This window comes from Numenius arquata, chromosome 12 (genome assembly GCF_964106895.1).
Source record: "Numenius arquata chromosome 12, bNumArq3.hap1.1, whole genome shotgun sequence".
Classification (NCBI taxonomy): Eukaryota; Metazoa; Chordata; class Aves; order Charadriiformes; family Scolopacidae; genus Numenius; species Numenius arquata.
Window position 1 is genome coordinate 37,884,945 of NC_133587.1, and position 17,410 is coordinate 37,902,354.

At 38.2% G+C, this 17,410-nt stretch overlaps 1 protein-coding gene across 3 annotated transcripts in view; it reads left to right on the forward strand.

The window, feature by feature from the left end:
• KMT2C (lysine methyltransferase 2C) overlaps positions 1-17,410 on the forward strand; it is a 201,157-nt gene that overhangs the window by 98,100 nt on the left and 85,647 nt on the right. For all 3 annotated transcript variants that reach the window (XM_074157740.1, XM_074157741.1, XM_074157742.1), the window contains exons 7-11: positions 10,404-10,566; positions 11,254-11,425; positions 13,266-13,380; positions 14,140-14,312; positions 15,056-15,216. In XM_074157740.1, coding sequence (XP_074013841.1) covers positions 10,404-10,566; positions 11,254-11,425; positions 13,266-13,380; positions 14,140-14,312; positions 15,056-15,216 — 784 coding nt within the window. The remainder of the gene's footprint in view (positions 1-10,403; positions 10,567-11,253; positions 11,426-13,265; positions 13,381-14,139; positions 14,313-15,055; positions 15,217-17,410) is intronic.

Below are 17,410 nucleotides of genomic sequence, written 5' to 3' on the forward strand. Positions count from 1 at the left end.
CCATTCGGTGGCACTAATATCTCTATAATTAAGAGCAATGGAAGTATTTAGAGAAAAACTGTACACTGTTATAAACCATTCTCTTTTTAATTGAACAGCTGTAATTTCTACCAATGGAACAAACTATATTATAAGAAAATGATTATTAGTTTAAAATGCAAAGTTAAATGAATGCAAAATTAACAAACAGATGGTGAAGAATTATTGTGTTTTATTTTACTCCTGGGTAAAAGGGCTCATGCATGATTGTAAAAATGTCATCACACTTCGTAAACCTGAAAGCAAACAGAATTTGCAGTTGTGCACATCTGTTTTGGGACACTGCTAAAGGGTTAGAAGAATCAATGTTGTTTTCAAATAAGGGTATTCATCAAGAGGATATCATTTACTTAACAGTTATGGCTTCTGCTAAGCATCAGACTTAATGTTCTGTGGAATTCATTACAAAATTTGGCAGCTTTTTTCTTCGCAAGCTACTGAGGCAGCGTGCTGCAAAGCAGAATGAGCAGCCCCTTCTTATCCTCCCCTCCTCGAACCCCAGAACAACAGCTGAATTACCTGCTAAATGTTTGACCAGTAATTTCATGATTTTAAATTCTGGGTCAAGATGTTGCGCTTCACGATGCTTGGCCAAGGAACGTCAATGATGGGATAGGATGGAAAGACAAGGGCTTACTCGTTTCTTTCAGGAGCTTAGTGAATAAAAAGAAGGATTATGTAGTGTTTGGGGATACCATGTTTTGGGAGGAGGAATGGGAGAAATATCTGTAAGTGATTAATTTAGTCAAATTGGAAAAAAAAACAACAACAAACCCACACTAAAAGCCCCAGCCAGATAAAACATGTGAAGCTTTTATTAGAAAAAAAATTATATTAATGTTTCAAGCTGGTAGTTTCAAAGTATGCCATCTAATTGCTTTATTTGAGCTCAATTTACAAAAATTAGTGAACTGAAGATGTAGGATTTTGTTTACGATGACTCTGTGCCATTTGGAGAGCGCAATTTAGGAACAGCCAAGGAAATAGGAATTATGAACAATAAGGGACTGATTGCAGTCAGTGGGGAAGGAATACTAAGGAGGTGCTCACTAATGAGGAAGGTATTAAAGGCAGGAAATTCTTGTATTTTTTTCATGTCTGTACATAATCCAGAGTTCCTTGTCACCCCATCCCTACTATTACCTTGTAAATTAGGCGTATCATTGAGTATATATAGTGAGTTTTGCTGACATTAACTTTCTGTTAAACCGAGTTAATATATCTACAAAAATCTTTGTTAAAAGAATGCATTATTAAGACTACGAAATCAAACACACAAAGTTAGGACATGCCAGAAGACAGGTTGTCTGTGCACAATTAATATCCTTTGCACACAATTAATGTCCTTTGTGCATATGCCTGATTATGCAGTCTTTAATTGTATGATCACATGCAGAACAGCTAGTGCCTAGTTCAGTCCATAGGCTGGATGTTGCTGTCTTAGTAAAAACCTAGTCAATATTATATTTTTTCATTGTTGTTCAATGTGTAGGTATGTAAACTATTCAAATACTGCTGAAAGGAAAGAATTACTCATTTCCGTATGAGGTTTTCTATCATGTTTCTACTATAATAAACGTGAATAACTTTTCTGTAAATTTTTCCAAGTAGCAGATTTATGTGGCCTTTCTATGCATCTTAGGCTTCATTTTCCCCAAGAGAAATTCCATTTATTTATTTTTTTTTTACTTATAAATATCTACTGATTTGGTTGGCAAATTGAAAAGAGTTTCAAAAATACTCAGACTTACTTAAAAAGTGGCACTGATACTGCAGTTCTTTCTTCGCTCTGTTGGAGTTATGAGTGCAGAATCTATGTAGAAATCAAGACTATTTTATGGGGAAAAAAACCCCCAAGCTTTTAACAGTAAGGTTAAGGACTAAAAAAACCTTGAGAAAAATTTTACTTAGTGCCCTGCCCAATATGATAAAGGAGCTCTGTGAAAGAAGTGAAACTGGAACTGTTTTGCAGGTCATCATTCAGTTGCTGTAACTATGTGGTATTTTATCCCACGAGCAATCCACAACTTTTTTCAGTGCGTACTTTTTCCCTTCTACAAATTAAGCACAGTCCTAGAAGTTACAGATTTCTTTAATGCAGAGGCTCCTTTTAAGTGGTCTATTTTATGCACTAAATCCATGTTTGGTCTGCAGTCCTTTTTGGGTGTTAATGTACATACATAGTTATAGCTGTCCATACCTGTGTCTGTTCATTCCTTTACCTGTGTCTCTGTGTTGTGTTGCCTTGAAATTTTCTGACTATCATTTCTTTGTGTCAGGGGGGAAAAAAGGAAAAGGCAGACTTCCCAAACAGCAGATTTAAGACCTTTGTGGCTACATACAGACTCTTCTATTTGAGCTGGCTAAGTGATAGCCATACAGCACTAGGAGTCAGAGGAGTCCTTCTAGCCTTCATCCAATTTCAGTTGCTTCAGACTTTTGACTTTTTTTTTCAAGTTGATTTTTTAGCCACTTCCACTCTTCCTTGTTCTTCCTGCATCTCCTTAACCTTTCTGTTCCCATTTCCCTGGGTTCCTTTTGAGATCTGTCCTTTCACTATTTCCTGTGTCTTAGTGCCATCAGTTCCCTCAGCTCTTTACCCAATTTTAGTGCCCAGTTTTAGTTAATTGTCCCTTGAACTGTCATCCCTGCCCCTCCTCATCTTCCATCTCAGTCCATGGTTTCTCCTCCCAGTCTCATCAGACTCCTTCCCATGGTGTAAATAGTCCCTTTTGTCTCTTTGACCCATATTTGTCCATCTGCCTGTCTACTGAATGCTCTCATTCCCCAGACGATTTAAGTGACAGTAGTATCAACAGTCCTAGGGATGTCTGCTTTCCATTCCAGTGGCTTATTGTGCTTAGGCTTAGAGTATTTATTACAGACTTCCTCCGCCTAATCCTTGTCAGACTGAAGCAATCTTTGCAGAAGGTACACGTAGTCTGTTCAGTGCTAGAAATTGGAGAAGGTCAGGCATGATCAATGAGAGTAGATTTTTCTGTGATTTTTTTTTTTCACTGACAAACTTTTGGAAGTGTTTTACGTTAATTAAAAAAAATAGTTTTCTCAAGCTTGGTCACATCTGGATAGATCTGCAGGGTAAGGGCAGAAGTTGCATCCCCCGCACTACAATTCCTGCCAAGTTGCAAGTCCTGTGAGTGAGGTTGTTTTTATGATGAGCAAGATGTTCTTCTTACTGACTTGTCTATTCTCAGAAATGGATGGAAAGTTTTGACTAAGTGTTCCCAAAGTATTTAAGAGAATTTAGGCATGTGTCATGTGAAGCTTTAGCCACACTTCTTGTCATTCAGAAAACTTACATGGATAGTACAGAATTCATATGGAAGTCTTTGTAAGCGGTACCCGTTCCCATCCCTCCATTGATACTGCCACGCTGACAAAGCTGTTTGTGTGGACTTCGCTGTGTTACCGATAGACAACTTTTGTCCACAGGTTTTAGGCTGGCTTCAGCTCAAGACTGTCATCTAAATTTAGACCTCCCTGTGGATGTGTTTACCTGTGAGCTGCATTTAAATCCCAGTCATAGGCAATGGGAGTCTGGCCGGTGTTGTCAGTGGAGCCCGAAAAATGGACACCCACTGTTTGGTCAACTGAATTGCGATGAAGTAAATTCCATAAAGTGACTAAGTGTCTATTAAGTGTAATGGGAGCTTAAACACTTGGCTCATATATAGACACTAAATTTAGAGCCTGAAATTTAGATGTCCTCATCTCAAGCCTTGTGTCATTTGGAAACACAATGTGACTGGATCAGCAGCAAATTCTCCTTTCACTGAGTTTCTATTAAATGTCTTGGCAAATGTAATTATGCCAGCCTGGCTGTAGCTACGGAGGATCTGTAGCATAGACAAAACCTATAGAATGTATAAGCCACTTCAGAATCCTTACATGTGATTTAGGAACATAGGAGCTGTGCTGGATTAGACAGAAAGTTGACTTCATCCCAGTATCTTCCTGTGATGACCAGTAACAGATGCCTAGAGAAGATCATCAAACAACAAGCATGTAGCAATATTTCCTCCAATTATTTTTTTTTCAAGCCTCCAACAATTTGTGGCTCAGCTTGTGCTCTGCCAACAAAAAGAAATGTCTACACATACTTCTTAAGACCTTCCGAGCATGAATCAAATGGAACTGGCACAATAGTCTGTTTTCTGAGCCTGCCAAAAAGCAGTCTTAAACCAAAGCTGATGATTTCTGTTCTTGCCTTGTTTGTCCTGAAGTCGCTGATGTTGAAGCCTAATAATCTCAATTTAAATTACATTAAACATTATTGACCTTCTCATTGTTGACAATTGAACTAAACAACAGGCTCGTGTGTGCCCTTCTGTCACGGTGGATATTAGATGAGAACTAAGGGAGTAGTTGGTTGTTAGCTGTGGGGAAGCTTAGGCTCACTCAGAACATTTACATTATCCTAAATCTGGTAGAAAGCGATGAGGTGAATAAAAAAATGCTTTCCTTCATGGAAGTGTGAAAAAAGCAGCAAAGGCAGGGTCTGTGGAAGAAATCACATGGATGCAGTTATTCCACTGGCTTAGATAATGATGGGTAGAATATGACCTCAAGGCACATGAACCATTCTGGGGAGGTTCTTGAATAGACAGGGTTTGGGAACATTTCACATTACATGAGGAAGAATTTGTGTGCCACAAGGATTGTTTGTTTTCCTTTACCTACTTCAGATATCAAAAAATATATCTCCCTTAGTAAACTTGCTTCTTACATGTTATTAACCTATCACAACTACTAAAAAAAAACACCCCTGCAAAAGATGAATGCTTCATTGTACCACTTTTAGATGCCTTGGTATCGACATCATTTATTTAATGTATTTTTTTATAAAGGTGAAGAAGGAGGCAACTGGTGGGAAGGAAAAACGAAGTAGTGAATTGGAGAGAGCCTGAAATCGCCACACTTAAAGGGACTTCTGCTTTCTACCTTCATTACATGTGTTGAGTCACCGATAGTGGTGTTAGTCATCGTCATTTGTATGTTCTTACCTTTTTTCTTTATTCCTGTACAGATAACTGAGCATATTAGGGACAGATGGAGTATCTAGTCAAGAGTTCTGCATTGGGAGACAGTCTTTCTCAGTCATTTGTTGAGCTTGGCCAAATTGCATCTCCGGTTGTCCAGGGTTTTTCATAGTTTTAGAAGCGAATCTTGGTAGTTTGTTTCTACAGTTGGGAGGATTTATTTATTTTTAAACTTAACTTCAGAGTACTCAGAACATGAAGTGGACACAGTAGTAAAGTTTTAATACGTGCTACCTCTGTTGAGAATATTTTAGTTTTAAATTACAGTTTTAAGAGAGAAATATGAAGTTTAATTTCTCAATTTTAGTATGTGTTAAGGATTGAGGAACAAAAATAGAATCATAGAATTGCCCAGGTTGGAAGGGACCTTTCAGATCATCTAGTCCAACTGTCAATCTAACACTGACAAAAACCATCACTAACCTATTATCTCTAAGCACTATGTCTACCTGTCTTTTAAATACCATTAAAAAAAAATCTGATAAATAATCTGATAAAATATCTGATAAAAATAACTGATCTCTGATTGAAATCCCTGTTACAAATTTAAGTAATTTGCAAATCTGTGACACGATTAATACAAAACTTTAAAAATTAGGAGGTAATTTCCAGTACTTCTGGAAATATGTGGTATTTATTACCTTTTCTAATCAATAGTTCAATGGAAAGTTCAGTTATTTTTATGTTGCCATCTTACTGCATTGTACTCTTAAATGCTTTATGGTACTTAAAACAGTGTATTTGACATTAGAGGTGCTAATGGTCATTAGTGTCTGTAAGCAATAGAAAGCTTTTTCTTGATGATGGGGTAATCAATGAAGATTATCAGAACTACCAGGGAACATACTTCATTAATCACTGTTTATATTAAAATTTCTTTGCGGTCTCGTTAATGACAGGATGTTAAGGTCCAGTTCTCCTTAGTTACAGGTTTGTACGATAGCAGTTTCCAGCAGCTAAACAGTCTGAAATTTGTTCTTACAGGTAATATCTTAAATTGTGTAACTAAGGACAGATGGCTTGTGAGCATTTTTGGGTACACTGTCATAAAATTAAAATTCCTTATTGTTGTCACAGGTTTGGTCAGCTGAGCTTTTTAAAGCTAAGTAAGTTCATAGCAGTGAAAACCTTTTGTCATTTTGCTTAAAAAACCATTTTACAATACCTAATACTAACATTTAACTTCATTAACTCACATGTAACTTCACTGCACTAATCAGGTTGCAACTAAGTATTTGTTCGAAGTCCGTATTTTAGCTTTTCTTTAATGTCTGCCTCCTAAGGGTTGTTACTTGTCCAGTTGCTGAGACAGTAACACTATAAAGTAATTCTAAGGGCAATAAAATCATGATAAAACAGGACCTCTGATTTTTTCTTAGTACTATCTGTATAAAATCTTCCATAGTCATAACCACAGGCATCTTCGTTTGAACCTGCGCTGAGTTTTGGAGTACTTCAAACTATGGAGCAGCAGGAAGGTTGATGTAAAGTTGGAATCTGTCTTTTGTCAACTTTTTTTTTTTTTTTTTTTTTTTAAATGATGTAGGAAGGTTAGAAGATGCAAACAGTAAGCTGTTTCTCTTGTCACCATTTCACAGTTTGGCCATCTGTTTCCATTAAAGCCAGCAGCATTTGAGACATTCAGCTGAGCTTCCAAGCCACAGGCAGAACTAACCTTTTTTGTTCAGTAGATTTTAGTCCAGTTAGGATTTCAGCATCGTGGTACGAGTTTTTGTCTTCCCAGAAATTTTCTATGTGGTTTCTGCTGCTCTGTTTCATGGAGGATGTATTCCCATACAAATAGAAAACAGAGGAGGTATTGATCAGGTTTTCTTACGTTTTCTGTTAATTCACTTAGTTCTTCCCCTTTCACTGTATTTGTGTAACAATGTCATATTTGATCCAATGGGATTGGTGAAAAAAAAAAAGGGAATTTTAAAGTAAAATTTGAAAGACTGCGTAGCTGTTTGCTTTTAAAAATGAGATCCTTTTCTGTCCATATGAAAAAAATCAGATGTAAAAGAAAAAGGTGAAAAAGGTGAAGAAGGAGATGAAGACAGTTTTAAATGGTGGAAATGACAAAGTAGCAGAAGTACAGATCAGAGCTTTCTTGCTATGGACAAGTGCACTAGGAGCTTGCGGAAGAAAACAGTTGGTAACCAATGAAGGACTTTCTGAGCAGGAACATAGTCTGCTGACTCTGTTTTAGTGATGTTTATTTTACTGAATGTACTATGAATAAGTAATGAACTGTCTCTAGCTTTCTGACACCTTGTAAAGTGGGGTTTTTTTCCCTGTAGAACAGGACTGTAAAATTATTTGATCCATAAACAAAACAGTGTTTGGCTTGCTTTGACAGCTTACCGTTTTCCTGTACCTACCCTTTGAATACTGGGATTCAGCTTCCACCCCCTTCACGTAACGCTTTATTTTCTGCTCATGCTAATGAAGTTGAAGATTCCGTACTGTCTCTGTTACTGTCATACAGTGTGGTAAAGACACTTGTATTTCACTGGCAATGGGATTTATTCCTTGCTGCTACCTCTTACTGTCCTGATGCCATATTTTAGCAATAGAATAGTAAAGTAGTATTTGTTACTGAGTTTATTTAGTAGAGCTTTTACCTTTTTTTTTAAATTGATATACTTCACTGTGCATATCCTTACTTTCTTCATGAAGGTCAGTTAATTGTAATAGCTGCATACTTGTTCTTCTGGGGTCATAGCATGTGGCCTGATTTCAGAGAAGCGTTGGCTTCCACTGCTGGAAAAGTAACTCTTCTCATCAACAGCTGTTGCCAAAAAAATCCCTTTGGGCATTTGTTTCTTCAGACTGCTTTATCTCTCTTATAAATTCAGTAAATGTTGATATTCTGTGCTTTTTATTTGCTTCAGAAGATATATACCACATTGTTTTCAAAGTGTGTGTTTTACTTAGCTGCCAAATGCTTTTCATTGCCAGTGCAGTTTAGCAGATGGGTTTGAAGGGTTCAATTAAATGTAATTTGGGCTTCCATTTTTCTCCCAGCATCTTTACGTGGTTCCTTAAATCAACATCAACATTTTTCAAGGCTTTGCAGTAATCCTGTAGTTTGCTCATTTCTAATAACTTCATCATTTAGTCATATGCCACTTGGGAAAAGGTACATTCTGATTTTACATTTATTGCATACCATTGTTGATTGGCGGTTTTGAAAAACAGATGTGATGTTTAAAAATGCCATTTATATTGCTAGTTATTCCATTATTCCCAGATTTTAATAAATGTTGGATTCTTTGAGTGCTTGCAGGTTTTTTTCATAATTTTCTTTCCTCGTTATGGGTTAATTATGGGATCCAACAAAGTCTCTGTTGAACGCTATCTTGAGGGACACGTTTTGGACCTTGGTTCCTCCCAAGTTCCCGTTCCTACTCTATCTTACCGAGTAGTATCTTTGGCACGTGTGGCCTGTCCCTAAGAGCCGGGCGGTAGCTGTAACCTGGGCCATCCCAATAGCATGTAGGAGTGTCAAATACAACATAGTGCCGTGGGTTGAATGCTGTTTAAATGTGCAGCTGCCGTTCATGAAGTTGGAGGCTTTGGGCTATATTTTCGTGATTTCACATCTAATTTCAGGATTTATCTTTTACAGCATCCTCAGCAAGTGTTTACTGATTATATTGTTTCCTAAAATGAGTTTTTGCATGACTTTGCCTTTGTTAGCAGTCCTTAAACGTAATTACTATTGCTGCTTTCGTCACCTACTTCAGGAACTCCGTGTTATTCTTTTCTCATGTTGCCCCCTCTCCTCTCCTCTGCGTTTGGGCTAGTAAAATAACAGAATTACATCTCTGTACTATTAGTAGGTGTTAGAGATGTGAAGTAAGAGGTAGAGGTAAGAGGTCTTGCATATCTGAAGCCTGGATGAAGGATTGTAGCACAGAAACATGGCAGTAGCTGTCTGTCGTGACCCACTTGAATTTCCGTGCTGAAGCATTTTGTTCTTACAGTGCAGTTGTGTTTAGCATAAACCAGTATTTTTTATTTTTCCTTGTCCACGAGTTGTGGTGCAGGCAGATAGTTCACTGAAGGCATTAATTTAATCTGGTTTTAAGAATGCCAATATAGCTGTTAACAAAGGCAGCTTTGTGATTTGTGTTTTCCTATGAGCTGGTTTTGATATCTGTGGACTTGTAGTAGCACTATTTCATGCCTAATTTCATGCCTAATTTCATGACAGGCTTTGAAACACAGAAGAATTATGGTAATAAATATTGTCTGTATTCTAAGAATTCAGCAGATGCTGTATGTAACTTTTCTTTGATTTAGTATATGTTAGAATTTGGATGTTACTTGACACTTGAGCTAATAATCAAACACGCCAGTGTTAGTATTATATTTTTATTATGAAAAACAAGCCATCGAGCTCAGTTGTTGCTGTATGTTATGTATGTCTTCCTGTGAGCCACTGACCTGTTTTTTTCTCAGGTTTACTCCAAATCTTACAGTGCTGTGCTCCAGCCTTAAAAAGTATTGTTGCCTTGGTGAAAAATTGCAAAAGCATGTTACAGTGCTTCAGGGACTGTAATGAATCCAAGAAAGAAAAAAAGACTGATTAACTGAATCAGAAAGGTGTGGGTGATACTTTACGAGCAGCTGATGGAATCTGTTCCCTCTTGACTAGAGAACTGGAGGGTTATTGGGTAGTTCTTTCTGAGAAATTCTTTCTTTACAAATGTGACTATGGTCTCCACTAATAATCGTGTTTATGTGTGACTTCTGGAAGTTTGGTGGTGATATTTGAGTAGCCTTGAAAGGAGAGATGAGAAGAAAGTGCTCGGTTATCCAATGCATTGCCAGCCCAGGGAGAATTGTATAATGCCAGTAAGATTTTCGGTAGAATGTGATAGTTCATTTCCATTTGCATTTCTGAGTACGGTGTCTACAGGTTTACACTGCAACTTACAGAGCTATGTGGTTTATCGTTATGACCTAATGACAGCGTGGTGTGGTCTGCCTTTATTACTCAGAATAAGTTTCCAAGCCTCTTTACTGAAGGGATAGCTCAAATTAGATAACATATAGAAGAAAAATACTTTTCTGTGACAAGAAGAATCTTGGTCATCAGAGTGGATTTCGTTACACGAGTTGGGAAGATCTGGGAGTGCCACTGAAAGACAGGGCACCAGTTTCCATCTCCTCAGTATTCACTCCCTTCTGCTGGCTGAGGTGTTTGCCTGTTAAATGAGGCAGGGGAACAGATCTGGCTGAAGAATTACAAGAAAAAAATAGTTTTTTGAACAATTTGTTATTCTTGTTTTTCAGCGATGTGCATATTGTAAGCACCTTGGAGCCACTATCAAATGCTGTGAAGAGAAATGTACCCAGATGTACCATTACCCCTGTGCTGCTGGAGCAGGCACATTTCAGGATTTCAGTAACTTGTCCCTACTTTGTCCAGACCATATTGATCAGGCTCCTGAAAGATGTAAGTACGCAGTATTCAAATGGCACAATTACTACTGGGTTTTATGAAAACTGCTCTGTTGTAGGATCAGTTTAAGAGTGCAGTTGTTCAGAGCTGTTTTCCCGGTTCGCATACCCAAGAATTCATGTGTGTTCAGGTATGACAAAAATGCAAGTTCATACTCTTCTGTTTCCAAAGACGGGCAGCGGTGCACAGCAAAGTTACTATTTTTCTTTTTCTTTTTTTTTTTTTTTAATGACAGCATAGGAAGGGTTTACTCACAAGGCTTGTCTTCCGTCAGGTTTTAGTTCAAATTGATGGCCTTGCTTACTTGCCCTAACTCAAGTTAGAGCAACCGTATTGCAAACACTTCTGCTAAATAATAGGTTTAGATCTGCTAGGAGCTTTAGTTTGTACTTGTTCCAGAGAAGAGTTGGTCCTAAAGCTCTCAGTTTTAATCTTGAGGAGAATAAAACCGTTTCTTTTGGTAAGACTTTATTAAGGTTTAAACTGAAAGTCCTTTTGTTACAAGAAGATTAGCTGAGTGTGTCAGAAAACCAAATGAAATGAGTATAATATAATAAGTATATTAATTAAATTTGAATTTCATAAGAATGATTAAGTTTTATATGTGTAAGAACTAGTAAAGAATTTCTTGGCTTCATAATTTTGAATGAAACAATAATTGAAAAAATGATTTATTTGCAGCAAAGGAAGAAGCAAATTGTGCAGTGTGTGACAGCCCTGGAGACCTCTTAGATCAACTTTTTTGTACTACCTGTGGCCAGCACTACCATGGGATGTGCCTGGACATACAAGTTACACCTTTAAAACGAGCAGGTTGGCAGTGTCCCGATTGCAAAGTGTGCCAGAACTGCAAGTAAGTGACGCTTAACAGACGTGGAGGAGGACAGTCTGAGATTTATGTGCTGTGATTTTAAAACATCTATTTTATTAACTGGGCTTTTTTTCCAAAATTTTTTCCCCGGATATATCTGTTATGATATTATTTTAAGTAGCTGATCAAAGCCTTGTGTTGGGAACTTTCTTCTGAAAGAGCTGAGCTGGAACTCCTGCACGTTACCCCCAGAGTTACCGTTATCTTGGCAGGTTCTGGAGAGCAGCAAAACCTTCTGACTTTTTCCTCCTTTTATATGGGAGGGTTTTTCTCAAATTTAGCAAATCAATATATTAGTTTAATGTGGTGCCTTTACAGTCTGGGAACTTGTGCTCTTACTCAGCTGACATTTCAGCTGTGCACGTACCACACTCTGGGTAGGTCCCCTGCATTAGGCTCTCTCTTCTATTTCGTAATATCTTTCAGCGGCAGTTAATGAGTCATTATGAAAACAAAAACATGGATTAGTTGAGCAAAGAAAAAAAAGTGACATGAGTGACCATGATTGAATTGTTAAACCAGACAAATGCTGAGACAACAAAACATAATTAATTGCGATATTGTAAGGGTTCACTTAGAAAAGTCTGACCGCTTGTAGGCTTGTTCCCATATAACTTAATCTGATGGGCACTGCAGGGTTTTTTTGTTTGCTTTTTTGTTTTTCAAAGGGCTTAGTAGAAAAGAAATACGAGTTTCGTTCAGCTTTAGTCAGATCAGCTGGGATGAAGGAAAAAAAAAACCACTTCACTACTGCCTCACGTACCTGATTAGTGAGTGCTTTGCTGGTTTCCAAGCGGAACACTCGGTATTTGCTGGCATTCAGGTTCACCCACTTTAAAGAAGATTGTTTCCTGATTACACGTGGCTGATAGCAAATACCAACAATGAAGTTATAATAGTGAATACATTCTAAAAAAGTATCCCTAAAAATGTTGTACTGGGTAATTACTGTATTTGCTAATAAACCTCCTCTCCAGAAGAAAAGTAGAACAAAATGTGATGTTTTCACACCTATTACTTTATGCAGTCTGGCAGTTTTATGCCAGTGTTGAAGAACAGCATTTTAAGCATATCTCCATGCAAAGAGAGAACACTTACTGTTTTTTAAAATACCGTGTCTTCCAGGTAATGTAGTAGTATCTAGTATGTGTAATGCCACATATTGTGAAGCTTTATCAAGGCAAATCTTGCTGCATACTTACTGACTGAATTAATTTATTTAAACTAAGCAGAACGCAATGCCTTTAGATATTAGCAAACTATTTGTCTTTTTCTCTGAAAATTTATTTTATCACTGAAATTTGTGGTGGAGCTCTGTAATACATGACTAGGAAAACTGAAATCTCTTTCTTTAATGTTTGTTTTGCTCTTACAGTCATATTGGTTGACATTGTAGGAGCTCTGGTAGTTAGAGATGATGGCTCATTTTTTTCTTTGGAAAAAATACAGTCATATTGTTGGTAGGAACAAGTACAATTACATGTTCTTTTCAGAAAGGAACAAAGTACCTATTTCAGATTTTGAACTGATTTAAGTACAGAAAGGCTATTAAATGTGCCTGCACGTGTGTAAATGAAAGTGGACAGATTTCTAGAAGTCGGAATGGTTGCACAGCCTCAGCACTTGTTACAGTAAGCATAGGAGTCTTCATTCATACTTAAATATGAATTTGAGGGCGTTATCCTTGGAGCTATTTGTAAGTGGAATTCATATATTTTCATGTGCTCAGCTATGGGTCTTCCTGTTTAGACTTTTCATTAAATAGATCTTTTGTTATGGCTCGTTTAAGTAATTTTTTGTAACCGCTTGTTACTTTTCTTAGACATTCTGGGGAAGACAACAAGATGCTGGTGTGTGATACATGCGACAAAGGCTACCATACTTTCTGTCTACAACCTGTTATGGATGCTGTACCAACAAATGGTTGGAAATGTAAAGTAAGTTGAAAGGTTTCAGAATAATTCCTCATCACTATTGGGGTCCAGATTTATTATTGACATTATGCTGTTCTAGGTGTACTGTGGGCTGCTGTTGCCCTGTAACATATCTTGTCGTTTCTGAAGGAATCCCCAGGTGTATGTACTGATGTGGCTCTAGAGCTGCTCTGTGTGGGTGGCTGTCAGTGCCATGGCTGAAGCAGCCTGTGTAGGACAGTAAATCAACCCCTATAAGGGGTCACTTAATGAGCTGCTTTCATGATCTAATGTGAACTAAAACCTGTGCAGTAGTGTATGTGATCTATACTTGAAGGCTCTTTAAATTCAGCTACTCCTTGCTTAACAGAGTCGCAGTTCTGCAGCTCAATGGTTCCTTTGCATTTGAGGAGGGCAGGGTGAATTTGTTGTTTTATCAGTAACTTTGTGAGTAAGTGTAAGTAATAATAAAAATACAATTTCAGCATAATGGGGGAAGTCACTGGATAGTCAGTTTGTGGCAGTCATAAAACAACTGAGATTAGGAATAAAGTTTAGTCTCATAAGAAATGCTCCTTTAAAGTCAGGTTGTAGCACGGGGAAACTGTTCTTGGTGTTGCACAGGCTCTTTGTGCTTCATTATCAGATCCTGGATAATTTATTAGTGTTATCAAGGACAGAAACTTTATTTAATTTAATTAAAAACAGGAAAATGTCAGTTAATGGCAGTTCTATCACATTGTGAAATATCATAATTAACAACTAAATTCTTGTGATCTCTAGAACTGTAGAGTATGTGCTGAGTGTGGCACACGAACAAGTTGTCAGTGGCACCATAATTGTTTGGTATGTGACAGTTGTTACCAACAGCAAGACAACTTATCTTGTCCTTTCTGTGAAAAACTGTGCCTCCAAGACTTCCAGAAAGATATGTTGCATTGTCACATGTGCAAAAGGTAAGAATCCTATTTTTTATTAAATTGTACTAAAATGCCTAAAGCTTATGGTGAGCTGTATGAGACTGATGAGTTTCTGTGAAGGGTGTAGACTGTGTTTGATGTACGTGCTGTAGTATCTTGTTGCGCAGTGTCTTGATCCTTCATCCCTAAATACAATGAACAGCAGTAGGTAGTCTTATTTTAATCTTAGCAAATGAGTATTAGTTGGGAGTTACCTGAACTGTACAGAGAAGTAAGTGCAGCTGCTGCTTCTGACACTGCATCTGTTTTGTGAGTAAGCAGACTAGAAGAGTCATCATCCTAACTTTTACAGACTGTTGTTTGCAATGGTCTGTTTTTTTAAAATTTTCCTGTATGTGTTCTCTGTTTAATTTTATGTGTTTTGCTATGCCAGTAATAAAAACCCAAAAAGGCACTATTGGGAACCTTTAAGAATGTAGACTGTGTTTCATATTCACTGTTATTGTATCTTGCTGTGCAGCATCTTGATATTGCTATACATGTTGTGATGTCCAGTTGGCTTTAGTGACAGTTTAGGGCTTCGTGTTCGAATATGTTCACTGCTTGACATACTGACGTATCATGTTTATTTCTCTAAAATTCACTGTAATCAGGCACTGGCTGAAATTTTTTATTTCCCCATAGGAATGGAAAACAGTGCTATTTTCTAATTGATTTTAACTAGGATATGTTATATTTTTACTATTAAAATCATGGTCGCGCTCAATTCATCTCCCCAGGTGGATTCACGTAGAATGTGACAGATGTCCAGGTAGTGATTTGGAGTCCCAGTTCAAAGACTACATCTGCACTCTTTGTAAACAAGGAGAAGGGGATCAGACTCAGACATGTGATGTAATGGACACTTCTGAACTCATTCCTGAACCTGACGGTATAACAGGTAATAGAACGTAATCTTTGTATTTCCAAAATGCTAATATCAAATATAAATATGTGTAACTGTCTCATAAAGTCTTTTGTGAACCAGCCTCTCATATTCCACTCTGTGGAGTTCATCCATTCCTTTGTTTAGCAGCAGCTTTCCAAGCAATCCATGGGTGAGCCATCTTCTCAATATGCTTTCTGGCTTCAAGATCCTGTATTAAAAGCATGAGCGAGTAAGCACCTTAGTGGTGGCTCTCAACCTTCCAGCTCCAGCTTCCCAGCTTGTAGCTGGGAAATTCTCTAACCTTGGGGGGATGTGGTACATTTCATAAATGTATTTATTTGTCAGTCAGTTGTATTCATTTGTGCCTGACTATCAGGCACAGGCCAGCTTCTGGTAGATGTTCTTGGAGACCTCCAGTTTTCCTGTTTCCCTCTTGCTACTTGTCAGTCTCATAGTGCCCATTCTCCTCACTACATCCAGGTAGGACACAGCAGTGGAAGCTGGACTATGTTCAAGGGAAGGTGGAGGAGGGCCACCAAAATGATCAGGGGGCTGGAGCACCTCTCCTATGAGGACAGGCTGAGGGAGCTGGGGTTGTTTAGCTTGGAGAAAAGGAGGCTCCGGGGAGACCTCATAGTGGCCTTCCAGTACCTGAGGGGGGCCTACAGGAAGGCTGGGGAGGGTCTGTTTACAAAGGCCTGCAGTGACAGGACGAGGGGCAATGGTTTTAAGCTGGAGAAGGGGAGATTTGGATTGGATATTAGGAAAAAATTCTTTACCATGAGGGTGGTGGAACACTGGAACAGGTTGCCCAGGGAGGTGGTTGAGGCCCCTTCCCTTGAGATATTCAAGGTGAAGCTCGACGAGGCCCTGGGCAACCTGGTCTAGTTGGGGGTGTCCCTGCTGACTGCGGGGAGGTCGGACTAGATGACCTTTGGAGGTCCCTTCCGGCCTGGACCAATCTATGAATCTATGAATCTATGACAGGTATATTTACCTATAAGCCTTCAATCAGGTGTCCTTTTTCAAAACATTATGTGATTAGTCATCTTATTTCTGAGAGATTCTTGTCTAAATGGACAAATCAAGTAGAGAGGTGTGACGTAATTTTTTTTAAAAATTACTCAGTAACAATAAGGAAGAGAGAGAACTTGGATCTGTTGATCTGAGTCTGGTGGGTCCACAAGAGCTGTGAAGTGAACTCAGAACTGAATGCCTTTGTGTATTTAACACCCCCTTGCTCTGTTGGATAGCATGTGCAGGCTCGATTTCCTAAGAGAAGTCCAGTTGTGATTAAATTTGGAAGCAAGGTAAAATCTAACAGATTAACTGCGCTACCACTGCCAGGTGCATATTTGATACTTAAACAGCAATGCTTGTGCATTGATCTTCTGTTAAAAAGAAATTGATAGCTCAGTTGCATAAGTGTCTGTGTTTTTGAAGGCCTGATGCTTTTTGACTGGACAAGGGGAAGTGTTGGACTACAAAAAAACTCTTAATTTTTGTGTGTTAAAACTGATGTTTTGTGTAAATGAGTCATTCTCTTTGATGTTAGCCTGTACACATAAGTGCATGCCTTTTGTGAGCAGTAAAGAAATGATGAAAAAGCTGATCCTGGAGGAAGGGCAGTGACAGTAGGTAAATGTATGTAAATGAGCAGAAGTCGTCTGTCACTGAACACGTCCACCGAGTTCAAAGGCTGAAGGCGTCACTTTTTGTAACATCACTTCCATTCTGAAACATTAGAGGCTGTTGGACTCTCGGGCAGGGTATTTAGAACATTGAGGAAGATGTCCAGGTAACATCCAAAACTTACACTGGAAAAACTTCCGATCTTCTACTGAAAATCCTTTTGAATAAGTAACAGGGTTATTTGAAAGGCTAAAGTTTTAAGTAATAACTTTGTTAGGATTTCTAGCTAGTAGAAGCATTGACAAGCGTGCTCTTCTCCCCAAGGAAGAGCAGGACTGTCATCTCAACTGCTAGGAGTAATCTGGAGCTATTACATCAGTACAGTTATGCAGTGTTTTATACCCAGGAGAGCACTTCGGTACGCGAAATTCAGATTTGGAGCCAATCTAAATGATCGTTTCCTCAAATTTAAAATATCACTTTAAAGTTGGCAAAGTCTGAGAGCAGTTTTTAGGTGCTAAAAGTAGCATCACCTAACAGTTCTGGGTTTTTGAACTTTAAAGAGACGTTCCTG